General features: G+C 41.8%; 2 protein-coding genes across 2 annotated transcripts; both read right to left on the bottom strand.

Moving 5' to 3' along the window:
- Window positions 1–6,889: 6,889 nt before the first annotated feature.
- LOC145423642 (uncharacterized) lies at window positions 6,890–9,102 on the bottom strand. The gene is made up of 3 exons (XM_080296350.1): window positions 8,492–9,102; window positions 8,065–8,347; window positions 6,890–7,937 (listed from the first exon to the last, which is right to left on the bottom strand). Exons 1-3 carry the CDS (start codon window positions 9,085–9,087, stop codon window positions 7,521–7,523), a joined length of 1,296 nt encoding a protein of 431 aa, XP_080152476.1. The 5' UTR covers window positions 9,088–9,102; the 3' UTR covers window positions 6,890–7,520.
- A 3,849-nt stretch (window positions 9,103–12,951) lies between these two features.
- LOC145423628 (uncharacterized) lies at window positions 12,952–16,063 on the bottom strand. The gene is made up of 4 exons (XM_080296328.1): window positions 15,584–16,063; window positions 14,501–14,649; window positions 13,636–13,800; window positions 12,952–13,561 (listed from the first exon to the last, which is right to left on the bottom strand). The coding sequence occupies exons 2-4, from the start codon at window positions 14,555–14,557 to the stop codon at window positions 13,391–13,393; spliced, it is 393 nt and encodes a 130-aa protein (XP_080152454.1). The 5' UTR covers window positions 14,558–14,649; window positions 15,584–16,063; the 3' UTR covers window positions 12,952–13,390.
- Window positions 16,064–21,540: the final 5,477 nt, after the last annotated feature.

The following is a 21,540-nucleotide window of genomic DNA, read 5'->3' as shown; positions in this document are numbered from 1 at the left end:
ACAAAGTTATTATAGGTGGCTGGTTGGGTGGCTATTTTCGTGACAAGCGGATCGAGTTTCGAGCTTCCATCCTTCACTCTATTGATGGGTTTCGTTAAAGGACTGAGCAAAGCTGGGTATTTTGTTAAAAACAGGAGGGGAGCGTTAAATGTGCTGCATGGACGTACTGACGCCGAGTGAATGAGGGCTTCACACGAAACCCTCGCTGTTAGTGCAGCATGTGCTGCATGCATGAGGAAATCCACCGAGGTGGTCGAGCGGGCGGCTGATTGTGATGCTGTTCAGTCCAAAAGGTGTGTGCGTGTGCGTGCGTGCACGTGTGCGCGGGCGCACTGTGGGTCATGCTCTTCTTTGGGACTGCTTCTTCTCGGTTCTTCCTCATCGCATCCACAAGCATTCTTAACTTGTGAAGCAACCACCCATAAACAAATTTTGCGTGTAGTTTCTATCTGTTGTCGTGCATGCATGGGGAGGCAGGCCTAATTAACTTACTTTGGGTTTTCTGCCCTTGATTAATTTCAAATGGAAATCTTGCAACCGGAGCCCGCGCATTCAACAGATTATCATTACTAATAATTTACTTCCACGTCCAGTTCTGATGTCTTCCTGAAATGTGAGGCTCTGTTACAAATAATCTTCTTCTTCTTCTTCTTCTATGAGACATGTTACGAAAAGCATATTTAGAGCTCAGGGTGTTTCGGGGAAGAGCCGCAATGATTTTTGCCGTCCCGAGCAGGTCCTTTGGCAAAGAAAGCCAACCGTTTTATCACTGTCTTGGCTCCCTACCAGAGAATGGACACTATTTTTAGCAAAAGCCAAGAATACTGCCATGGCCACAATATGAATTTGACAGTGAGTCATTGCTCTGTGTTAGCCCACTCATGCCTTTTTTGGACGGCTCATAATCCACAAGTGAGTGGAAATAGACACATTTTCGGCATCACCATAAGCGCACACACTCACACACACGCTCGCACACACAGTGGGCCGTGCGATTTCACGATGTGTGAAAAGTGCGAAAGTGTGCTTTGAGGTTGAGCGTCACCCTCAAATCCTCCCACCAAAATAACTCCCACTCTGTCACCCACCTTTTGCTCCAACTTGTGTCATCAACCACCCAACATTTAAAATAAAATTTAAAAAAAAAAAGAAAGAAAAGAAAACGTGTTTCAGCGCCGGTAAGGCGTAGCTTTATCACACACTCAGTTCAGCTCCTAATGATAGTGACAAATCTCCCTCGACTCTCCCGTGGAGTAAATCTCAATGCAGCTATATTCGGAGGAGACTGCTTGTTTTATTTTCGCCCTGGGAGCTCTTTATTGCCCACTTTCTTGCCGTTTGGCTCTACTTTTGGAGCCGATAAAGCGACTTGAACTTATCGCACATATTTACGAAGAGCAGAGGGGACTAGACTATCCATCTAGCCGCCCACCCACTGTATAACAACCTTTACTTTAAACGCTGTCGATAAATATGTTTGACTCACCACGCGTTGAGGTGGTCTGCTACATCCCTCGGTGCTGCAGCCACCAGCAGTTGCCCCATCCTCCCATTGAGCGGCACCAGAGCCTCACACTATGCTGAGGGGCGGAGCGGGGGAGTGGGGAAGAGGAGACTTCGAGTTCCTGGCGTTTCTGTCTCCACATACTTTTATCAAGTGTGGCTCATATATACACACGCGTATACGAAAGTGCTAACGATTCCGTTACAGGCTGTGTGTGACAGCCATTCTTAGGCTCTTTTACGCCGTCTTAGTGGATCAAGCGGACTTTCTTTACTGTACTAATATCAGTATCGATCCCAGGGGCCGTTAGAGACAAAGATAGAGACGTGTGAAAGGTTTCTGATTATAATAAATAAGAAAAGAAAAAAGAAAAAAATGAATAGAACCGCGCGCTGTCTACAAGGGATCAAAAGCAGCTGTCCCCACTGGACCCGCCGCTCAATAAACAGTTATCAGCCTCCATTCATTTGAAAGACCAGGGCAGGGAATGCAAAGGCCGGGGATGGAGGGGAAGGGGAATCGAGGATGACGTGTCCTCTCCTATCCGGGGAGCGTTTTCGGCTTTCTTAACTCCAAGTCCAGCGGTATTATCATTCGTCAGCGGCGCATGAGACAGCCTCTCAGCATTTCCATTTACACGCAAGATCACGCTCTGTCGTGCTCTCCTTTATATAAAGCACGGCGTTGTGCTCATGATGCAACTTGCAGTAATGTTATGAGGACTGGAGGGCTTGATGCTCCTTTCCTTTTTATCTCCTTTATTTTATTTTATTTATTTATTTTTTACTTGATGATATTTGCTTGGATTCGCATGAGGCTCCTGAAGAAAGAGACGGGCTGTGTGTGTGCGTCTGGCGTGGAAGAGTATGTTTATGTGGCCAGTCCAAGAAGTCCAAGAAGTCCAAGAAATAGAGCCTTGTTAACCTTGATCAAGTCTTTACTATTTTCTCTCACGTCCAAGAACATTTCACACAAACTCGAGTATATTCGTTTTAAATCCTACTAGAAACAAAGAAGCCCTTTAAACGTTTAAAGTATGAAAAAAATAGTTAAATTCGCAATTGATCAAATCCGGCAGCAGTGAAATCTGTCTCCTAAGACAGTATATCTCATTTTAAATCTCATTTTAAATAAGTACAATTCTTGAATTCACCTCACTTGACACAAGGGGAGCTACAGAACTGACTGTAAGGTGACTTTTTTCAGCACCTAGGACAGCAACAGGTGCCGCCCTATCGGCTACACAGTGGAAATTCTCTCCAGCACCATGGACAGCTCCCCATAGTACACCATCGATAAAGGATTTGCTGGCTTCAAAAGTCAACACTTGAACTTGTCCAACATTTATTTTCCCCACAGCTTTAAACTCTCAGTTAACCTCAGACCCCACCCCCTCCCTCCTCCCAACTGACAGGATCACACCACAAGGGTTTTGCTCTTCTTCTGGTTTTATATTGGATTTAGATTTCGTAAGCAAGTTCAACAGCAATCATGTCACAGACTGCACATAAAAGATGGACTTAGCTTTCACGTCTCAAAAGTGAATCCAATGAGAAGAGCCCTTAAATTTCACTACTTTCTCACCTCCAACATGGGGTGTTTGCTTAAAGGCAATCAGTTATGAAGACCTCTATATCCTCTCTTGATCCATCCCCTCAGTATAACCTTTCTAAAAAAAAAATGTTGGTCTTTGTCATCAGTCGACTCGAATGTAGCATGGTATTCATTTCATAAATTATTGTCCCAATTCTAGTTTAAAAAAAGGACTGTAAAGGAGGTGTGCTTTACGGCTCTTATGTCATGCTTGGGTTTAAAATACCAAGATGGCAACAGTGTCTTTTATATACAGTTTATGCATCATGCACATTTATTATTTGCTGAGATAGTGTATCAAGCTAAAACAATCAGAAACCATGGCCATGTGAAAATTGAGCTTTGGCTTCTGCTCAGCTGTATCGGCTTAGACAAGTGTCCCAATTTTCCTCCCAGCGAATGCGCGTGCATCCTGCTTCCCCCTTTTGTTTCTCACCTCGCTCTCACCTGTCTGCCTGCAACTCTCAATTTCAAAATCCTCTTCTATCTGCACGCTCCGCTGCTTCCCGTTCTCCCATCTGCTCTCCACATTCGCCGTTGAGCAAAATGAAAAGGAGGGAACAGATGACATGATCAAGTTACTCAAAACTGAGAAATGGTTGGAATGCAAACCAGATGTTTATTGCTTGACTTGAACAGAGGCGGGGGGAAGCTGTGTAGTTGAGGGTGAGAGAGAGTGCGCGGTGGTCGAGATGAAGAAGAAGAAGAGGTCCCACTAAGGGAAAAAAAAAACAGCAGGCAAGAACTGGCTTTGAGGGGAAATAAGAGGCAGACAGAGGATGCAACTGTTGGAGTAGATGGAGGATAAGCTTACACCAGCTGAGAGATAATCTGGGCCCTATGTTTCTGTGCCTTTTGAGTGCCTGGTGATTTCCTTTTTCTTCAGTAAATTATCTATTTAGAGGGTTCATTTTCTTATCAGGCATCAAGCAGACTCCTATTTCAACAACTAACAGCTTGTAAGAAAGCTTGTGGGCACGTGTATGTGTGAGGTTGGATGAGTTTGTGAGCTGCCACCCCCATTCACTCGAGGATGATTAGACTAAAGTGATGACAAGCAGGTCTTTAGCTAGTTCAGAAAGTGCCACAGAGAGGCTGTTTGTGCACGTGCCCCGGCGTGCACGTATCTGTCACGCGCGTGTGTGCACACAGCTCTCAGATGATGCCAGTGCCCCCCTCCTCACGAGCACTGTTACTTCCCCACTCACCTGCCGCTGTGTCAACCTGCTCCTCTGTCTGTCTTGCCATCTCTCCTTCTCCTTCTCTCCTCCCTCACCACCTCGTCTTTTCTTCCTTCGTCCTCCTCTCTAGTGATTCATACCGTCATCTTTCTCCAGATGGCCAGAGTTCTGTCACTGTGCTTCGTCACAGTGATAACAGCTACAGCGACTCACACGCGCACACAAACACACGCACCCAGCAGTTTGTGCACACTTGCATACAACCCTTCCAAAAAAAGAGAAAAAGCCTTCTTAAATGCATTTAAGCCAACTTCTGCATGACCGTCTTCACCGGTTTTTACAAAAGCTAAACACAAAGTAGACATTCAGACTTTGTGAGCATATAGATAAAGGTATAACAACATTCAGGAAGATCATATTAATTTAAATTTACTTTAATTAAATATGATCCATGCCTAAGACTATGGTATTTATGGATCTTGTTGTTCGAGTTCTAAAGTCAGTACTTCACATCCAACCAAAGCCACCGGAAATCTTGCCAACGAAATCATCTGGATTCTTTTTGATATGACTCCCAGCTTGTCGGAGAGAACAACATTAAATTAATAAATGTATGTTTTGGCTCATTTACTTATCCAGGGAATATGAGTGGAGCAGTATTGCTCTGTTCTGGCAGTTCTAAGGCATCACGTTCACTGGTTGCAGAATAGCATGTGCCCTTAAGCTCCTTAAGCATGAGTCATTCTATTCACCCGTATTTTGTCTCCGTTGTTCCAATCGAGCTCCATTAAAGACATTTGATGGGGACTGGACAGGTAATGGTAAATTGGCTTGCCGTATGAGAATACATCAGTGATTTGTGAGGAGAAAGTGGCTGTCATTTCACTTTCATGCCTGTTCTCTTTCAGCAAACACCAGTGGAGGAGTGTGACTGAAATGGGCATCACCCATATGTGTAACGGCTGTAACAACAATAGAGCCGACGTGAGGTTTGAAATGTCAGGAACAAGCGCGTACATGCTAAGTCAATTTTCCCTGCATAAGTAAAGGTGAAATAAACACATCAATAATTCATTGCCACTAGCCGCATATCTGTGAACAGCTCTAGCACAGAATCCTCCATCTCGATTCAAATTTTCATCTTGCTGTTATCAGGTATGGGAATTTTCTCCAGCTATGGCAAATCCTCACAACGTGAGTGATAGACACAGATGCCCTGTCTGTCTTGTATAGACGCAAAGCTCAGGAAAGGATTTCTTTAGCTTCCTGATTTACACTGTCTTATCAGATATCAGTGATCCCGGAGATTGAAGATTAGATAGTGGGCAGGAGGTATCTTGTCCTTGTCCTTGTCTTTTTCTTCTTTATACTGCTTCTCTCTCTCTATTGAGCATATAGGTAATCTGTCTGCAGACTTTTTGTGGCAGCGAGGTGGGGAAGAAGCAGTAAATGTGTGTGGGAGTGTCTTTTACTCCTACACTTGCTCAAATTTAGATTTTGGTGTAGAAGGATACTGTTTTACTCCATCTCTATATTGTAGTCGGTAATGGAAGATAATTCTGTTTGATTAGAGAAGGACTGTTGTGCACTTCAAAGGAACAGTTCAGCAGCTTGGAGAAAAACACTCTGGTTTCTATTTAATATAAGTTGAAAATAGTAAGTTAAATAAAACCTGAGAAAGCAGTTAGTACATTTTTCATGGTAAATCAGGATAGAAGTTAGCTCTCAAAGTTGGAGAGTATTGATGCTGTGTGCCACAGCATCCCAAAATCTGCCAAAAGCTGCAAGGCTTGCCAACATTCTGACAATCTGATTCACAAAAATTAAAGAAACAACTTGGTGTAAATGGACTGAAAATGGAAGTGCTTCCCATTTCTGCAGCTGAATCACCGTCAGCATCACATTTTTCTGCTAAGTGCTCTTTTGGGCTGGTGTTGACCAACTTTGCCGTTGGCTTTTGGGTAATAATTCAAGACATTAAGGTACAAAAAACACATAAGCATAAAAGCCACATTATTGCAATGTAATGGAGCAGATAGTGTGAAATATGTCTTTCTACAGGACGTCGACCACTAAAATACCACATGAAAAAAAATGACTGTGAGTTTGAATTCAAATCAGGACAAGCCCGATTAGCTACACCAATAATACATGAGATGTTTTTTTTTAAAATTGATATCATATTAATATTAATAGCATAGGGCAGCACGGTGGCACGGTGGTTAGCACTGTTGCCACACAGCAAGAAGGTCCTGAGTTCAATTCCACCATCAGGCCGGGGTCTTTCTGTGTGGAGTTTGCATGTTCTCCCCGTGTCTGCGTGGGTTCCCTCCGGGTACTCCGGCTTCCTCCCACCGTCCAAAGACATGCAGTTTGTGGGGATAGGTTAATTGGATAATCCAAATTGTCACTAGGTGTGAATCTGTGAGTGAATGTGAGTATGAATGGTTGTCTGTCCTTGTGTGTTAGCCTTGCGACAGACTGGCGACCTGTCCAGGGTGTACCCCGCCTCTCGCCCTATGACAGCTGGGATTGGCTCCAGCACCCCCCGTGACCCTGAAAAGGATAAGCGGTAGCGAATGGATGGATGGATGGATGGATTACAGTTTTTCTCGATTGCTAAAACACATTTCTTGAAACTACGCCTCATATCCTCACAACAGTAAACACAAATCCATAACATCTCACTCAATTTCCCAAACATCCTATTTCCAGGTCAAAATGAAGCTCTACACCCAAAACTATTCACTCCTGCTGAAAAACCAAACTTTGCCCTCAGACATCAAACACAAGCCCTCAAAAACACACACACTACAACAGAGTTTTGCACACTGGTACTATTAATTCAAAACAATAGTTCCAAAACAAATAGGTTGCTTATGGTTCTCCCCTTCAAAACCCTTGTCACATGATAAACACAAAAGACGCAACCAATGTATGTACAGTGGCACATTGTCATTCATGTACTATACAGTACAACACACACCAGAAACATTATCCCACCTCAGCATCTTGTCTTTGGTCTGGGTCAGGCCAGAGAATCTCATCCACATCACAGGCTATATTGGCCCCAGCCAGGCAGTGGGGGTAAAATCCTCTTGCATGCCTGATCCACCCCTGGCATGCATCTACTGATATGTCTAGGCAGGCCTCTTCCATGGCCTGAAGGAGGTGAACACGGACATAAGGTTCTCGGTCATACACTTTCCACCGCCATGCCGAAAATAACTCCTCTATCGGGTTTAGAAAGGGAGAGTATGCAGGCAGAAAGATATTAGAAAACCTTGGGTAAACCAGTCACGAACCAGAGCAGCGTGATGGAAGCTGACGTTATCCCACACAACAACGTAGTGAGGCTGCTCTGGCTGTGCTGGTTCCCTGTAGTCCAGCTGGAACATATGTTGTCTTAAACCATCAAGAAAAGCAAGGAGAAGCATAGTGTTATAGGGTCCTAGTACGGCATGGCGGTGGAGTACCCCTCGTTGGCTGATGGCTGCGCACATAGTGACATTCCCCCCACGCTGACCAGGGACATTTACAATAGCCCGATGGCCAATTATGTTCCTCCCCCTTTTCCTTCTTTTGGTCAGGTTAAAACCTGCCTCATCCACAAAGATTATTTCATGGGGAACAGGCCGTCCTTCAATCTCAAAGATTCTCTGCAAAACACATAACACAGTAGAGTCAATCGGTACCCTGAACCACAGTTCAAGAGTGCTGAAATGGCAGCATAAACTGCCATGCTGTGATGGTACACAATACTTTATACAGTATGAAAACTCATACCTGAACATATTCCACACGTTGGTTTTTCACTCTGTCAGAGTTTCGTTCGAAAGGGACTCGGTATGCCTGTTTCATCCGGAATTGATACTTTCGGAGGATGCGGTCAATTGTGGAGAGGCTGATGGCATTTATGCCTCGAAAAAGATGATCATCCTCAATCACTCTCCTTTGAATCTCTTGCAGGCGGATTACATTATTTGCAATTACCATGTTTACAAGTTCCCTCTCTTGCTCCTCCGACAAAAGCCTTAACCTGCCTCCACCAGGTGGTCGTCTCTGTGTCCTACAAAAATAGAAGCACTCATTACTGTAACTGTCACACATTCATTTTACAGGCAAATAATGGAAACATACTGAAACTCAAGACACATAAGTTCAGTAACTTAAACGTTACTGTACAAAGCAGTCTTACTGCAAGTACACCTACCTGTTTTCCTCCCTGAAGGTTCTGATGATGGAGGCAACAGTGAAGCGACTCAAATTTGGTTGTACTCGTTGCCCAGCCTCCCTCATAGTCATCCCATGGACAAGGACATGGTCAACTAAAGTGGCTCGAATTTCATCCGAGACTGACTGTCTTCTTGCCCTTGCTCTTCCCCTTCCTTGTCGCCGTCGTTCTCCACCTCCACCTCCTTCACCACGTCCTCCTCCTCCTCCACCTCTCCCTCCTCCTCCACCACCTTCCTGTTGTCCTAGACCACCTCCTCCTCCTCTTCCACCACGTCCTCCTCTTTCACCACACCCTCCTCTTTCACCATGTCCTCTTCCTCCACCACGTCCTCCTCCTTCACCACACCCTCCTCTTTCACCATGTCCTCTTCCTCCACCACGTCCTCCTCCTTCACCACACCCTCCTCTTTCACCACGTCCTCTTCCTCCACCACGTCCTCCTCCTTCACCACACCCTCCTCTTTCACCACGTCCTCTTCCTCCACCACGTCCTCCTCCTTCACCACGTCCTCCTCCTTCACCACGTCCTCTTTCTCCACCACGTCCTCTTCCTTTGCATCTCTTTGGATCCATTGTTTCAAACCTGAATGAGCTGACTTTGGCCCTTTTATCTATCCATCGCAGGTTCTGATTGGTGTGTGCTAAATTTTGTCTCCTAGTGTTTCCACCTGGTTAATTGTGTGCTAATTGAGCTCAAGCTATGCTGACTTAAGTTAACATTATTGCATGCTAGTGCTTTCTAAATGACTACATGGTGTAAGCACTGTAAAATGTAGGGATTTGTGTGTAGAGTTTTGCAGTAACAGTTCACCAAATTTGAGTCATGTGTCAAAGCAGGGAATAGTGTTTATAGTTCAGGGAAATGGGTGAGCTTTTTGAACAATAGCGTTACGGTTTTGAAATTTTAGTTTAGAGGCCTGGTTATAGTGTTTAAGCAATCGAGAAAAACTGTAATAGCATAATATTGTTAACTGGAGCACACAAGTGGATCTGAATAATAATCACAGTGATTGAGCTGTCCTAACATAATGCGCTACAGCACGTCATCCCCTAGGTTGAGTAAATTCTAAAAGGCAGTGCAGCTGCTTGCCTAATTTCTTTGTCAGTATCTTAAATAACAATTTATTGGTTTGTTAGTAGAGGTAAGCCATACAGCTGCAAATGATACCTCTAGGAAATTTGTGAAAAATCTGTAAAAAAAAAATAAAAAATTATAATAATAATAACACATAATAAAAAAACTGAACAATGATTTATAGGACAGGCAGTAGAATTTTTTTTGTTTAGCACAAATAAAATTAAGGGCATTTTCCGCCCTTTTTCAATTAGTTATTGTCATGGCAACTCATTGGCAACTCATTGATATCAATGTACAAAAGCGGCCTAGTGTAGGCAGTGTTTTCTTTGGAAATTTGAAGTGAAAGTATAAAATGACTGTTTAACACTTCACACTTAGCTTAACAATAACTGAAGGGGCTTAACCGGTGTTGTCACATAATAACATTGAAATTGAAACACATTTTCTACCTTTCCAAGTTTTTAACCACCTGCTTAAACCCTTGCTTTTCTACCATGTAACTGCATCATTAATTTTTTATCCACCGTTTGTGCATCCTGGCATATGAAGTGCGGTTTATATTTGGGTCAAACATCATCATCTGCTAGTGTCTTCTCATATTTGACAATGTGTTTTTGAAGGATTTGTTGTTCCCACCTTTAGCTGATATAGTTTTCCTGGCTAATTTGCAAATTGCTCTGCTTTGTTGGAGTTTGTTAAAGCAGCTCTGTTTTTAGGTATTAAATCATCATTGAACCTCTCGCTCTCAGACATGTTTGGGCTTGTGTTGTTGGTCATTGTACAAGGGAAAATAAACACATGACCTCACTACATCATTGGCATTGTGATAAGCTGTTTTTTTATCACGTGAAAATTTATATGGGAAGTGTTATATCACAAATCACTGGTTCTTAGTGGATATTGCAGGCTCTAGTTGCATAGGTGACTCACTCCACTGTAGTAGAGCACAACTATTGCTGATATATCAGTATCAGCACTTATAATGGCTGATAAATGAAAGTGAACAAAGTAAAGAAAAGACAGGAGAAACACCCTTCAGCCATCTGATGAGTTTTGGTGTTGCGAGGTTTGTCTACTAGGGCACTCTGCAGCCTCCCTGTTAGCAACACATTTGGAATGCCATAAACATAAGAGCTAAACAATCTGAGCAGAGCTGTGCAACATATTAGCAAGTGATCCATGGCTTTATGCGACAATAAAACAAGATTATTTTTAAAGTGCATCGCCATATTATCTCAGTAAGGGCTAGTAAATAACTACATGTAACAAGTGTTAGGACAAACTATTTCTATCTGGGATAGAAAAAAAATATTGGCCAATATATCTGATTTTTAAATCATCAAGTATCCGTATTGATATCAATATTAAAACTCCTATCTACTCTGGAGATAGGATGGTGCTACTCTAGTCAAGGGCATCTTTTGCTTCCATACTAGCTTCAGTTGCTCTATGGGAGCCTAGAACTTGAGCTTACCCATCTCAAGGTACTACTGTTTATAATTTCTGCCAAACATCTTCAAATGTGAACTTTCTGGTCTTTCCTGGTATTTACACTCTTCTTCTCCCAAAATGTTGAATCGTTCCTTTAAGAGAATATTGTACTTGAGTTTGTTGTCAAAGTTCTTCAAGGCTAACACATTCCATTGATTTGTCGGCTAGACTTAGTTACCCTCAGTTTTTTTTTTTTTTTTTTTTGTTTTTTGGAGGTTAAACCCAGTTTAACCTGTTGTTATCACAGGTTTTCTTCTGCTTTGTGTTACATGTTCTGCTGAGAAAATAAATTCCTAATGAGAACAAGTGAGGGGAAAATATCCCCTTAAGTACTATTTAAGTGGACGAGAAGAAAACAGTATGGCAGAAAGCCATTGTGAAAGAGGACACAGATTCTTAAAAAAATGTTTGTTAGAATTATTTCTTTACTCATGCTTGGTCTATTTTGATATTTCTTTTTTTTAAAAACTATTAATATTAATGATATCCGGTATCAGTGCAAATTAGATGCAATCTTGTGCCTGAAGCCCATATGGAAAAGATATATATAAATCTTATAAAGTTTGTATCTGTCTTGTGTGAAACTTGTATGAAAAGCATACAAGAGTGAAAACAGATATAAGATCCCTTGAAAAATTATAAAATGAAACTTGTATGTTTTGGATACTTACTAAAACAATGTATGAAAGTAATGAGAAAGTGGCCACTTTCATGAGTAATCACATATAAGTTTTTACTATTTCTTTTCCATATGGGAGTACATGAGAATAATGATTTAATGGTTATTTAATTATTTTAACTTATAATCCAGGACTTAGATGCAAACTGCTAAAACATGTTTTTCTTTCTCACAGTCTAAACAAGTTAATGGTTGTAATTTGCACATATCTGTGGATTTAAAGGCTCTAAATCTAACACCTAAAGCAATGTGGAAATCCAGTCTATGTAATGTAATGAGTAGCTGTGACATTTTATTTTATTTCAATATAAATTCTAATTATGTGACTGCGATGCACGCGGCCCATTGATTATGAATGTGGTCCACAGTTCACTTGAGCCTTCCTTGGGGGGCTGTTAGGCTCTGAGTTGAAAGGTTAAACTGCACCACAGTTAGCTGAAGGGAGGCAGATTGATCGTCTGCTCATCCGTCTCTCAGTGATAGATGGTATATTTCTGCTGGGACATTCCTGACCTGACCTTTGGAACAGTGCTTCCTCTCTGGTTTTAATATACATTACTCACAAAAGATTAAACGCTCACAAATGCCCACTCACTATCTAACAGACACGCAAGCATGAGTCTTGCCCGGAAGAAGGGTGTAAAATAATGTAACATGGTCACAAAATTATTCCACCTCCTATGGATGCTGTTGGTCCTGAAAGTGTAGTTTCCCCTTATTCCTCATGCAATGTAGGTGCAAATGCACTGGAGAATGTGAGTGGGATTATCAGAATATGTGCACTCAGAAAAATAAAGGTGCCAACTGGAACCAAAAGTGGTTCTTTAGACTGATGCCATAGAAGAACCTTTTTTGGTGCCACAAAGAACCTTTCAAATAATGGTTCTTTGAAGAACCTTTCAAATAATGGTTCTTTGAAGAACCTTTCAAATAATGGTTCTTTGAAGAACCATTTCTTTCAGTGGTTCATTGAAGAACCTTTAAAGGTGCCCCAAAGAACCATCAAGAAATGGTTCTTTGGGGCACCTTTAATGGTTTTTCAAAGAACCTTTTTAAAAATGGTTCTTTAAAGAACCATTTTAAAGAACCTTTTTTGAGTGGTTCTTTAAAAAACCATTTTAAATCTTTCAAAATAAAATGCATCATAAATTGAATTTGAGTAGGGTAAAATAAATACGAGCACAGCATAGACATATATTAATGGTTTATTGTCATTTTGTAGTTACCAAAAGACAAAAAGGCATTTTAACCCTCAGCACAACATCACTACTAATACATGTCACATATTAGTGTTTTAAACAGTAATAATTAAATATATTTGCTATACTATAAATAAATATATATAAATACTATAGCTACAGATAACACAACAAATAATACATGTATTGTTTAATTAATAAAACATCAGAAAGTGATAAAACACATTAGAAATAGAAATAGCTTCATAACAGACCAATAAATCAACACATTTTCATCAGCAGATGTTTGCATGTTCAGTAAAAACATTTCAACAAGTTTATGATTAAAATGATCAATGAACTTCAGCCTTACGTTATGTAATGTACGTTTCATGTTGTACTCATGGTCCTTTGTTAGTCCAGTTTAGGACAATGTCTCTGACGTATGTATCATATAAAATATGTCATATCAAAACAAGCCCACACCTGCACTTGTTTCAGTTTTTCACTGGTGTTTCCTGTCAGCTGGTCAACCTCACTCAGGCAGACATCCATATCAGCCAACCAAACGACAAGTTCCTCCCTTTGTGCTTCAAATCCCTCCCACTCTGAGACAAGGAGCTGAAAGAGAGAGAAAAGAGTCAATTATAAAGAAGAGAGAAAAGTGAAACCCTCCTCAGGTCTGACTCGCATACCTGCAGTTGACCTGTGATGGACTCCAGTTTGGCGTTCACGTCATCCCTCGCCGATGCCAGCAGCCGAGTCTGCAGGGTGCCCTGGAAGAGCTGAGTTAATGTTCGACTCCTCCTGGTCAAGCTCTCCAGCTGGATGAGCCGAGGTCTCCCCTCTCGCTGCTGCCTCTGAACACAGAAACACAAATTGCATCTGAAGCAGGAGGTGCAGGGTTTTTTTTGCTATTCTTTTCTAAATCCAGGCTAGATCACGTGGAGGTATTTGGAAAACTTTTTTGGCCAGTGGACGACTGTTGTCTTGCAGAAAGTCAAATCAAACATATGCGATACACAAGCAGTTCACAAGAACACATTATAAAAAATAAGTCCAGTTTTTGCCTGATTTCAAGTGAAATCTGCATCAAAACAGGGTGACAGAAGTAAAACGAGTGCAAAAAGCCTCACTTTGTACATCTGCTATTACAGTTCTCCTCTATGCAGATGACTTTCCTGTTTTCAAGGCACAACTTGGATCTGCTGTACGAATCTTATGGATACACACTAAATGAAACAATAGTGTGCATAACTCCAGATTCTGATCCCTCATCCTAATATGGTCCCAACATAGCAACAGCAATAAAGCAAATGTTGAGGCTTCAAAATACAAAGTCCATAAACCAATGGCTGACATGGGTTTTATCATAAGGGTGATAAATATACAGATTTCAGTCTGTCTTAGAGATTTGATGTTCATTTACCTGCAGATGCACTATACGTACCTGCTCCATGGTTTTTCACAACATTTTGCACATCACTATTTAATACAGGAAGTAGGTGAACTAAAACAAGTCATCTTTCTTTGTGAGAGGACCATATTAATGAAACAAACCTCAATGACATGATAGGGATCCCTAAAGATGCTCCTGCTGCTTCTCTTCCTCCTCATCCTAAGCTTCCTTCTCCTTGTCCTCGCCTTCCATCCAATTGTAATTCAACCTAATTGTGTTTCTGCCCCTCCTCTTCCTCATTTTGTTGGCACTGTGAACACAATTAATGTGACTCTGGATTAATTTGTGCAAACAAGAAAAATCTACAGCTTTTTGGTCAGAGGTGCTCTTGTGATTTACGCCGGGTAGAGTAGATTTATGTGTTGATGCTACCTGCTTCAGCTCTGGCTGCTGAGTGATATTTACACCCTGGCTGGATTACAAACTTTAACCATGTGCTCAACTTTGGCCCAGCGTTGATACCTCTTGTTAGTATAACGACCTCTTCTTAGCTTGTATGTATGATGTATGATGGTGGATAAATGAAATATACAAAAAAATTAACTATACTACAAAAGAACATCTATCTTGGAAACATCAAATGACCGGAGCATAACTTGTCAACTAGTCCGAAAATAAGTTATACAGGAACAGTCAAAGACACACCTTCTCATGTCACATTGCTATTCATTTCTATATAATTTGATTAGACAATAAAGAGTTACTGTATCTAATCTAATTATTCATTCAAAACTCTTATGCATAGCTGCATTTTATACAGCTCATACAGAATTCAAAGTACAGGTTCATGTGAGTATTTAATGTACGGCTCAGATCTACAGACTTTCAGAGTTTCTAGAGCAGACACAGAGCTCACGCCACAACAGGCTTCAGGCGCCATTTTAGTGACTTTGACAATATATTACATTTTAATTTCGGTCTAGCTGACATTAGGTTATGTACGCAGCACGCAATTGAACCACATATTTTAGAAGCCAAAGGTTCAAATTAGCTGGGAGTAGCTTTACTTAATTATAACAGTGGTTTTTGTTAGGAAAACAGTTTCTGTATACCGGATACTAAATTGCGCTGACCTCAACGGCTAACGTATCTAGCTAATCGCTACTGTTAGCACATTAACAGCAAGCTACAATGACGAGTAACAAAAACAAAACAGTAATAAGGTTTTAATGAAAATGTTTTACCTTTTCCAACAGTCCCAGAATCCACAGCTTCAAAGTCCAGCAGGTACTGAAGACTGTTATCCGTTTCGCTGTCACCGTCCGTGAGAAAGTGTTTTTTTTCCCCCGAAAGGTCAAGGCCCGCCGCTCGCGCACTCTGTCTGCGCATGCGCATCCCAACGATTGACCTCCTCCGTCCGCTCCCGGGAGGTTATAGTATGACGTGTTCTGACGTCACTCTCCCTCTCCCTGTCATTTATTTGGCTCGAAACACATATTAACAAATTGCTCAGTGATGAACAACTACTCAGATCATTTCCCTAAGCAGTGCGCTTTGTCAAAACGAAGTGTGTCCATTACACTGACATTCTGTTCTGCAATTGTTATTTACTTGTATTTTATAATTTGACTTTACATACTGCTGGGTGGTTTGTAAAGTTTACAATAACTAGTATTATCATTATGCTATATTTTCAAAAATATATAATAATCTCAAAAGTAATGCCTTGGAGTAGAAAATAGTAATGCTATTTAAAACTAAAGTACAGTATTTGAATGTGTGTATTGTGTCTACTGTTTGTTAACTCACCATATTCATAATGTGTTTGTGGGGTTAGGGGTGTGTGTGTGTGTGTGGGGGGGGGGGGGGGGGGTTAGGGTCTTTAGGCTTTGGCCCCCACCCCTGCCACCAGTATATTTTTAAGCAAATATTTCTAACTTTTATTTGAATATTCAGTTTGCTACCATCTTCTCTTAAAGGGTAATTGCCAGGTATCCCGCCCTCTCCCTTCGCACACACATGCACACAAAGGAAACACACAGTATAATTCACAGCCTCATTATAGTGAATAAATATTTATGCCATTTACACCATCAAACTTAGATTGCTAAGGATGAAGAACCTTTTGTTCTTTAAAGAACCATTTGTAATAGCTGAAGAACCATCAACAAAATAAAAAGGTTCTTTGACGTATGATGGTTCTTTAAAGAACCATGAAGACATCTGAAGAACCATTTAAGAACCATAATTTTTCTGAGTGTGGGGTCTAATGTAACTCAAAGAGCTGAGCTCAAAGATGTGAGGAGAATGACAATGAGTTGATAATTGACTTTCGCTGTTTCACACATTAGACTCACACGTAATTGTGCTTTTCTCCCCCCCAAGAAGACTGGGAAATAAAATTGAAATGATTCGAGCAGCGCACACGTGTGTGTACATATGTTTGAACAGAGACGCGCACACCTGTGCGGGGTAGAGCGCGCTCAAGTATGAAAAAATGCTTGAAGACAGGGATTTGTCTTTATGTGTGCTTTCCTGTTACACTGTTGTCATGGGAACAGCATACAGCTTCTGTGTCAGGAGCAGTGAATGACACTGAACTGCACTTGTTTTCTTTTCTTTTTTATTCATCCTCCACTCATTGCTAAAAATGCAAGTGTACGCACAGAGCTTAAGGACACATATGCAATTCATCGTGTTTTGTAAGGGAGGCCCATTTGCACCCATGATACACTAGGAAAGACAGAGGTCTTTCTGAAAGCGTAGAATATCAACTGTACCAGCATGTCTTCGACTCTGAATGGACTATTTTCTATTGATTAACTTGGTGCGTAGGTTGCTGCGGAGCTCTGTTGCTCACAGTAGCACCAACTTTCCGTAGGGCTGTTGGAATGTACTGATAAGAAAGTGAAAAAAAATGATGAAGTCTACCTAAAACACTGATCTCTATGGAAAAGGTGCTAAAATCCTAGTGAGAGATAGGTTTTTTTTTTCAGGGGGTAGGTAGGTGGCTGTTGTGCAGGTCCTTTTGGCTGGAATGGTAATACTGCTGATTAAATATGACCCAGCTGGAAGGAACTGCCTGGCTCTCCCCCTTCTCTTCCTCTGTCTGAGAGAACACATGCTTCATTGTGCTTCTTTTGCCAGCCCTGATAACAGGCAGGAATGTTTGCATGCATTCATGCAAATGTGCATTTCTGCACGCATCCCTCTTCAGTGTCTTCTTAGTATCCAGCCGCTTTTTTCAGCTCTTTAATCTTTAGCTTAATCTTTGCATGTGGGCGCTGTTTGTTTTCTTACCCCACACGTTTCAGCCTGCAGCTACGTTGCCTTGACAGTGAGTTTTTGTGGGGTTTCTTGCGCGTGTCAGTATTAACTTTGTGTGCCATAGGCATCAACAGATCCTTTCATAAAGCTTGCAGTGAGGATGTTGCAACTAGAACAACACTGCATCATTAGCACTGGTATTCTTAGCATGTGTTCCCTGATTTACTGTTGAGAGTGTGTGCTAACAAATGTATTCACATATCAGTTTCTTTGAGTATCCACTCAGAGAAATCACTGCTGTATTTTGACCTGACACATTCATGCAGCAGGAAGCCATTCCAGCCTTTGAATGTGCACCATTATGGAAATGGAAACTTGTTTTGTTTTGTTTTGTTTTTCTTTTAAGGAAAAAATAATAATTACCATTCAGCCCAGTGGAAACAACTTGTGCAAGGGAGGGCTGAGAGGGACCAAAGCCTATCACTAGCACCTTCCACTGCATTTGGCTTGCCTGTTAACGGCAGAAGGCATAGACATTAGCCAAATGTATGGGGGTGAGCCGGATCACTTAGCTCGCACATTTTCATTTTAATGGCGGCCATCGCAAGGTTAATTCAGATGTGATGCGGTCAAGACGTGCTTACGTGCTGACACGTCAAGAGACAAATGGTGGTGCTGAGAGGATCCATGGGGCGGAAGGGTTTATCTGTCCACCAGGGAGCAGTTATCGGTACACATACATACACACACACTAAACAATTGTTTTTTTGAAGTGTACTCATGGGCTAAGTTAGATGTGGATAGGCTATAGTAATACAAACAATAAACACACTCAAAAGGAAGCATTTCTTTAGTTTGAAATTTTTATTCCAGCTTGATGCTTTTTTTTCTATAGACTGCCTCATACTTACCATATATAGTATGCTTTTAGTTTGTCTTGGGAATAATGAAAAGGCTGAACTCATATGGATAAATGTACCACCAAATAACACCAACAGGAGCTGTTCCACCATGGAAACTCAGCACACAGTTTTTGTGCTGAAGCTAATGCCAGTCAAGGTCTGGAGCACTGCAATTATTGAATCAGCAGAGTGTTCACAACTTTTATACTATGTAACTTTATGTGGTCTGCTTCTACATGGGTGAGTTTGTAACTGCTGTCTGGTGAGGAAGGAGCGGCTAGCAGGTCCAGCAGGCATGTGGTGTGGAGGTTAGCTGGACAACTTGGAGGCCAGCCAGTTAGACAGAACAACAGACCTTTATTTGGCGATAACAGACCATACAAGCCAGGTCTCCACGGCTCTACCCTATTCGTTCATTAGGGTTAGGTAGTTGCCTGCGCTAGCCCGTTACAATGGTATGGTCTCTCTAAACAGATGCATGGTGAGCAGCATGCTCGGCTGTAATGGCTGCCACTGCACTCACACTAGGAGACTCTCAAACTACCACAATAATAGAATGACACCCCCTAGTGGTGCTATACCATATAAATGGTTATTATGCTACAAGTTGCTGTGGTTCAGGCAACTGAAAATGGGACTGAAAATGCCTGAGTTCACAGATTAAGATTTGGGACCCAGAGTATGTGATGGAAAATATGGAAAAGGAAATCCAAAAATCCTGCGTGACAGGATGTAAACATTAAAGGAACGTTAATGGCATCCCACCGCAGCTTCTTCTAGACATAGGGATCGAAAGCACTGGAGGCAAAACACACATCTATCTATCTATCTAGATAGATAGATAGATAGATAGATAGATAGATAGATAGATAGATAGATAGATAGATAGATAGATAGATAGATAGATAGATAGATAGATAGATAGATAGATAGATAGATAGATATAGTTTGATTATATATAGTTTGATTGTGGGTTGTTAAAGTGTCCCTTTAAACTTGGAACAAGACTCATTCTCTGAAACTGCATTCATCTTGCGCAACATAAGACATAAAACACTTCTATTATTGTCTGGAAGAACAGGATGCTCTCTGCATCTTTGTCTTTTGTCCAAAGGCAGTCTTGAATCATAGATGGGTAGATGGGGAGACAAGGGAGCGATAGAGAGAGAGAGAGAGCAAGGGGAATAAGGAAACAAAAAAACTGATGGGGTCCAGAAAGAAGATTTGCACTGCTGTATTGCCGGTATTATTTGCGTCTTTATGGCATTATGAGACTGTGATGTCGGGATTGTGTTCACTTTGATGAAATATCCTCCCATTCATAGTCACTGTGGAGAGTGTAATTGTATCTCAGCAGAGGAGTTACATGCAGACATCAGACACTATACTCACCCAGGGTATAGGGATTACACTCATACATGTGTAGACAAATGATACCTCCACACACAGGCACGTGTATACGCCTGTCTCTCTTTACTTGCACAAACGAACGCATACACACACGAGCACACGCACAAATTCCACTGAAGCCTCCCTCGAAATGGACCTCTAGATTTTGCCAGAAGTGCAGATTAAGCACTATCTTGCTGTGAATGTCACACTGGCTGTCTGTGACCTCAGCAAAACAGGTAAAAAATATCCCACCTTATATAGTGTTCTTCCTCTGTCCCACTCATTCAACCCCCCCTGCTGCCCCCATTGGCTGGTGTCCCTTCTCTCGTCGCCCTCACTTGTTCTTTCTGGCAAACGTTCATTCTGCTATTTTTTATTTCCCTGCAGTTTGGACCTCATTTCACCTTTGCTTCTATTATTCCTCGCATCACGTCTTCCAAATCTATTTTCTCATATGTCCATAGATTCAGTCTGCTTTGTGTCTGTCTGCCCCACCACCCGTTCGCCCTTAGCCCCGCTTCTTTCTCTCTTTCCTTTTTGGTCTCTTCTTGTCTCCTTCCTCTCGGAGGGGTTGCTGTCCTGCCCGAGTGCAGCGCGGTGACCATCGATTCATCAAAGTGTCACAGCGCGCCACCACAGTTCTGTGTGTCTGCTACTGAACAACTGCACCAGCAAAGCAAACAACAGCACCTGCACACAAACACAGGCACAGGTAGAACCTGGAGTGCTGCCCCAGCAAGGTCACACCTCTCCCTGTACACTCATTTGGCAGCCTGCGCACCGGAGATGCTAAGTGCCAAGTGGATGCTGCCAGTGGCACAGCGGGCTAAGCAGTGGACAACATATCTGTTGAACATCCACACAGTTAACATTCCACTACAAGCCTTCTGCAAACAGTTCCCAATGGCATGATGGAAGATGAAATATGCTAAGCACTTAAAAACGATGGCCATTTCCTAATTGCTGAACTAGCATCTCTGCTGCTCTTCGGCATTCACTGGTTCACCAGAATTTACACAATCTGAGAAAACATGACCTTCTTACTTTACCGGTGGCTAAAAAAGCACCGCCAGCAGTATCTTTATGGTGTCTTTATGGTGTGTCAGTAGAGTCAACTGCAGGTTGGGCTCTTCCCTGCAGATTTACACCGAAGGCCTTCAGAGTAGGTCACCAGCTCCCAGATGCTAATTTCATAATGCATCCTGGGCGAGCCTTAAATAATTCATCCAAGCCCCAAGTGCAGGATCCACTTAATCAAAGGCTCCGGGTTTTCAAAGAACAGGGACAGCAGACTTACAGAACCTCGGTTAACCTCACTTGAATCTTATGGTAACCTTTTTTTCTGCAGTTGCGCATAATTTAGAATGAGCATGGCCGCAGGGTGCAGCAGAAACATCTGCAAGTGTCCCTGTTATCACCCCCCCCGATATGAAAATCAAACTCAATAATGTTGCAAATTGGTCCTTAATGGCCACAGAAGTGCATTTTCAAGCGCCTGTTTTTTCTACAATTGAATTCTGAGTCTGAGCCTAACCGTTTTTCATCAGGAATATAACTGTTTTTGGCTACAGCCAGAATAAAACAGCTTCTCGTAAAACTCCAGTTTGGTCTTTTGTCCAAGATTGTATGCATCATTATCA

The sequence above is a fragment of the Astatotilapia calliptera genome, chromosome 22, assembly GCF_964374335.1.
Source record: "Astatotilapia calliptera chromosome 22, fAstCal68.1, whole genome shotgun sequence".
NCBI lineage: Eukaryota > Metazoa > Chordata > Actinopteri > Cichliformes > Cichlidae > Astatotilapia > Astatotilapia calliptera.
Note: the sequence above shows the minus strand (reverse complement) of the source record. Positions and strands in the feature narration are given on the sequence as shown.